This window comes from Lygodium microphyllum, chromosome 28, assembly GCF_053477565.2.
Source record: "Lygodium microphyllum isolate KBCC chromosome 28, Lygodium_microphyllum_v1.1.10, whole genome shotgun sequence".
Classification (NCBI taxonomy): Eukaryota; Viridiplantae; Streptophyta; class Polypodiopsida; order Schizaeales; family Lygodiaceae; genus Lygodium; species Lygodium microphyllum.
This window is the reverse complement of record NC_141162.1, coordinates 115,122,446-115,128,065: the sequence shown is the minus strand read 5'-3', so window position 1 is coordinate 115,128,065 and position 5,620 is coordinate 115,122,446. Positions and strand designations below refer to the sequence as shown.

At 43.3% G+C, this 5,620-nt stretch overlaps 1 protein-coding gene across 1 annotated transcript; it reads right to left on the bottom strand.

Moving 5' to 3' along the window:
- Nucleotides 1–886: 886 nt before the first annotated feature.
- On the bottom strand, nt 887–1,959 carry LOC148011890 (uncharacterized). Its single transcript, XM_087670925.1, has one exon. The coding sequence runs from the start codon at nt 1,819–1,821 to the stop codon at nt 1,144–1,146; it is 678 nt and encodes a 225-aa protein (XP_087527051.1). The 5' UTR covers nt 1,822–1,959; the 3' UTR covers nt 887–1,143.
- Nucleotides 1,960–5,620: the final 3,661 nt, after the last annotated feature.

Sequence of the window (5,620 nt, the reverse complement as noted above, 5' to 3'; positions counted from 1 at the left end):
AGCCACATGTCTACAACTAATAGCTCCCTACCTTTTTTTCTTTGCACAAAGTCCATTTGATAAAGTGTGAAAAGTGTGGGTTTTGTCGCATATAAAAAAGTGTACAAATTTGTGTTAATAAGTCACAAAATAAACATGCTTTTGGACGCTAATATGCTTGATTTTATTATTGTAAATTCACTTGTAACCTTTTTTTCTTAGTTAAGAAAATGTGTCAGTGAGGCCATTTGTGGGCCTAATCCCATGTAGTGTCATCTTAGCTCACTTAGCTCTTTAAAAACTTGGACATGTAAAATAGAGACCTTCATTCAAATTAGTTTGAACCAAACACTATACTAAACAGAAAATTTAAATGTATGCAAATGTATTCACTTTAACATTCTCTCTCTTTCTCTCTCTCTCTCTCTCTCTCTCTCCACATTTGTTTTTCTTTTGTCATATAGCAGATTTGAGATTAATGGTCAGAAACCCAACTTTATTCACTCGGTCTCAAAGGATAAGATGCCACCAAGCTATTCGCTTGGGGGGTTTTAACCAAAGACCTTGCAACTCACTTACCCTCTCAAACATCTGTGCTATTGCTTGTTGGCAATAGAATCATTTATTGTTACTCAATATGTTGCTTCACACTTTAAGCACATAAGAGTACTTACTATATAGTGCAAGGGACATGGGAGTTTGTTTGAGCACTAACTTAAAGGAACATAGAAATTCACACATACACACACATGATTCAAAAATGAACGTAAGTAGGAGAGAAAACACAAAAATGACTCATTAAGATAAAATGCATATGAAAATAGAAAAGAATTATGGACTTTTATTATCTTCAAGTAAATGTGTACAACATATTTACTAGCAATGCTTATTAACCAGACCCAAACTATCATTCATTCCAACTCCATTTATAATCTGAATTACAGTGATTGCTTAAGGATTAGGGGAGAAGTTTTTAACCCTCGAGACTATAGTATAGGCAATAGACATTTTCACGAACAGAACAGATTACGCACCTTTTCCATGAATAACCGTTCACATTATTGATGAAACTATGATACGAACTTACACAAAGTTATGACAACGTCGTCTGCTTCATTAAGGAAACCGAATGCAGCCCTTCAAAAGCTAAGCAAAAGCCAGCAGTTAGTAATGGGGAGGCGGCGGGTAGGAGTACTTAGGAGGCTTGGGGGTGTAAGGGGCCTTGTTATGATAAGGGGGAAGTTTGTGGACAGGCGGGGGCTTGTGATAGGGGGGAGAGGCGGAGGGTGGGGTGTAGACAGGAGGGGGCTTGTGGTGGGGAGGAGGCTTGTGGTATGGAGGCGGCTTATGATAGGGCGGAGGCTTGTGGCTGGGGGGCTTGGAAGGAGGAGTGTAGGTCGGTGGCGGCGGCTTGTGATAGGGCGGCGGGCTCGCCACGGGAGGCGGCTTCTGATAGGGAGGGGGGCTGTAGACAGGTGGCGGCTTATGGTACGGCGGAGGGATCGCCACCGGAGGCGGCTTGTGATATGGAGGGGAGCTGTAGACAGGTGGCGGCTTCTGATAGGGCGGAGGACTCGCCACCGGAGGCGGCTTGTGATAGGGAGGCGAGCTGTAGACAGGTGGTGGCATGTGATAGGACGGAGGTGTGTAAACCGAAGGAGGTTTCTGGTACGGCGCAGGAGGCGGTTTAGTGTAGACCGGGGGTGGTTTTGAGTAATAAGGAGAAGGCACGTAGTGACCTATCGTTCCGTGCATGCTGCAAGCGCAGGCGAGTAGTAGGAAGAGCTGCAGGCCGAGACGAACAAGGAGAGCTGGAGGCCGCCCCATTGCATGAATATTCATGATGGGGGGGAGAGAGAGATAGTGGGAGGGAGGAAGAGAGCCGCAAGTGAAGAGCTGCTCTTATAATTACATGCATGTACAATATCGGTCCTTTATATACCAGCCCTGATCATCTGAGCTCTCACTTGCGATATCTTCGTGCTTTAGCTAATTCACAAGCCTCATTAATATCAGCTCACGATCATATAATGGTGAACCAGCCAGAGTACGCCCGCGCCTCCCCCCCACCCCACCGGGGGCCGCCTCCACCCGGTGCCGGCACACCATGTCCTACCTCCACGAGTCCACGACATCGTTTTCACCATTTTTTAAATTTAGCAGCGCTCTCTCTCTCTCTCTCTCGGCATATTAGCCTTCTGTCGCGGTGTCATCATTTTCCACGATCCACGGGCTGTCTTCCATGATCCACCGACTTCAGATAATGTATCTAAAGTCAAAAGCGAACCTTTCTTTCAGGTAAGGATAGCTCTGTCTAGAGTCTAGACCATCTTTCCGATTCACACTTTGAAGGGTCAAGCAGCTATTACGTAGTATATATGCTAAGGCCCTTAAATTTCACACCATTCAATTATACCTCGTAGTAAAAAAGCTAAGGCCCTTAAATTTCACACCATTCAATTCTATTACGTAATATATATTTTGGCCGACCTATTACGAAATATTAGCTTCAATACTTAGATGTATATGCATTTACAAATGAAAACATGCAAGGATGAAAATGTGAGGACTTGATGTTGAATTGTGGGAGGGTTCTACAAGTAATATAGAATGAGAAGGTTGGCAAGTTGAAGCATGTGCTTTTATAACATTATGGGATAGTGGACATGGGAATTGGTAGCAACATGTGAGTCAGAGCATTGAAGTGAGTGAATGGCGAGGAGAGAGGGGTTTGACTCTCTTCGACTGTGTGATTAATAGCCATAGATTAAAATGATTGATCTCGGATTACGGGCAGCTTAGTACATGAGATATTTTGTAGTGGGGATGGAGGGTAGGGTAAAGAGTGTTGGGATTGGGAGTGGCAATGTGAAAGACTAAGGAAGGGGGGGGGGGGGGGGGGGGGGGGGGTTGTTATGCACATGAGGAGCAACTGGAGATGAGGGGTTGTAATTGTTTGGTGGCCCACTATGAAAGGTACTGGCGATTGTTAATGGGTTCGGAGTAGAGGAGAATGGAAGGCGACGTGGAAGAGTCACATGGGAGAGGGGCCCGAAAAGGTGGGCTTGCATCACCTTTGATAAAAGAATCCATTATGGGCATTAGATGTTGACCTTTGACATGCAACATAGAGGCATAATGGCAACACTTTTGGGGGATGCTTATCTTATCTTCATGTGCCAAGTGGAGTTGTGAAGATTACCAATGCCAATATGATAATCTAGGCGATGTGGATTATCAATAGCATGTAAAAATACGAATACCATAGCAATGGATTTGAGGGGGGTGCAATGTAGTAGTTAGTGCATTGTGGACCGGCCAAAATCCTTTGACATGGGATACTGTAGTGACGGTTGGTAGCATGTGGAGTTTGATTGGGTGGGTTGCCACACTGGTCAACGTTGGCCAAATTTGGTAGGGTGGCAGAGCTACTGTGTGGATTCTAATCCACAGTGTTGATAGTGGTGGGGGACCGATGCATTGACCATGGAGTCTTTTGGAAAGGGTGTCAAGAATAGTATGGTGTGGGGACTTGCTTGAGTTGTTGCACCAAACACACACTAAAAATACAAGAGGAAGCTCACTTAAGAACATAAGAAGAGAGATGGAGACCAAAATGTTTACTTGTTGGTTTTTTATTTTTCTTTCACACACAATAAAATATATATAAAGTATAGCTAATATACAATATAAAGAAAAGTGGCCTACTAACTCAAATAGTACATAACTCACTATACTAAGTGATTGGCACTATAATTATAGTTGTAGGTAGATGCAACAAACTAAATTTAATAAGTGATAAGTTAGTAGCCATGTGAGGACCATAATGACCACTGACATGCTAAGTGTAGACATGCAAACCCATCTAACTAGGGGATCTATCATCAATGTTTATGCGTGTTAAGCTTGCTATCTCAACACTCCCCCTCAAGCTCAACTGTATCTCTACAACTCCAAGTAAGCTTCAAAAAATTTGAAGTTTCTCTACACCCAATACCCGTGTGAAAATGTCAGCTATCTGATCCTTTGTACTGATATATACCAAGTCAATCTCACCTACAAGTACCTTCTCTCTCGAAAAGTGGTAATGCACCTCAATATATTTTGTCCTAGCATGGAACACTTGGTTACTAGCTAATTGTATGTTGCTCATGTTGTCATAGTAAATGACAACCTAACCATCTCCCTACACAACCAAATCACCCAATAACTTTTGCAATCATATCATCTCACATGCTTCCATAGCGACACATCTATACCCATCCTCTATACTTGATAAAGCAATTGTAGGTTGCTTTTTGCTACTCCACGTAACTACTGCACTACCAAGGGAAAACATGAATTTGTTGGTAGATCTTGTGTTGGACATGCTACCAGTCCAATTTACATTTGTGTATCCAAACACATGTATATCCTTATTTATCTAATAAAAAAATTCCATAATGCAAATTTGACCTCATATACCTCAATATGTGTCTAACTACATCCAAATGAGCCTTTCTAGGCATCTGCATAAATTGAGTGATAAGATCAATAACATAACTTATGTATCTCCTTGTGATAGTTATGTAAATAAAACTCCCTACTATCCTCCTAAATATAGTAGGGTCCTCTATCTCATTCCCAATATCAACACTCAAGTTTAGATTTTCTTTGATGGTATTGAAAGAGGCTTATATATCTCATACTACGTAGCCCTCTCCTAGGAGTGATTGACACCCCTGCGCATAGCCTCATCATAGGTGAGAGGATGTCTTACATCTATAACCAAGACATAATGCATCGAGGGCTCAAATTTATTAGGAGGATGTCTAGCTCTAGTAGACCATCTCATTGCAGGCTCTACTCTATGTCTAGCATCCTGTCCAACACCCTAGCCATGTGTACCAACCATTGCGGTAGGCTATCCAACTGGCTGTGCAGGAGCATGTAGCTCCTCTTGGAATATAACCATGTGTATCTCTACCACCTTCTCAGGCTACCTATGCATATTCTTGTCTTCATGGAAGTAAAAATCATGACTGCAGACGACTTTCCACGCTTGTGGATCCCCGAGGTGGTAACCCATCTCGCCTACATCTCCATAGCCAAGGAAAATGCATTTAACACTCTTAGGATCCACCTTAGTACGCTTGTCCTTGGGCACATGGTGGCAGAATGCCTCAAATCCAAAGACACGTAGATGTGTGCGGATCCCCGAGGCGGTAACCCATCTCGCCTGCATCTCCATAGCCAAGGAAAATGCATTTAACACTCTTAGGATCTAGCTTAGTATGCTTGTCCTTGGGCACATGGTAGAATGCCTCATATCCAAAGACATGTATATGCACATAAGACAGATCAGGCTTCCCAGTCCATATCTCCTCTGCAACCTCGAAATCCAAACTACTGGAAGATGATCTACTTATGATATGCATAGCTGTAACAACTCCGAAATCCGCAATTCTCATACGAAAGCCCTCATAAGGATAATATTTTTCGAATTAAGCAAAATTTTTTATTCCCTCCTTCCCCCAGCCGACTGTCGTGCTGGGGGAGAGGGAGGGAATGGTGGATGACTAAGCATCCTTGTTGGATGCTCTGGAGGGAGGAGGCTCATGCCCGCTGCCACACAGGGGAGGGAGGATCCCTCTCCTCTTAC

Coding starts and splice junctions, on each gene's coding strand:
- LOC148011890 (XM_087670925.1), bottom strand. CDS start 1,821: ATGAATATTCATGCAATGGGGCGGCCTCCAGCTCTCCTTGTTCGTCTC.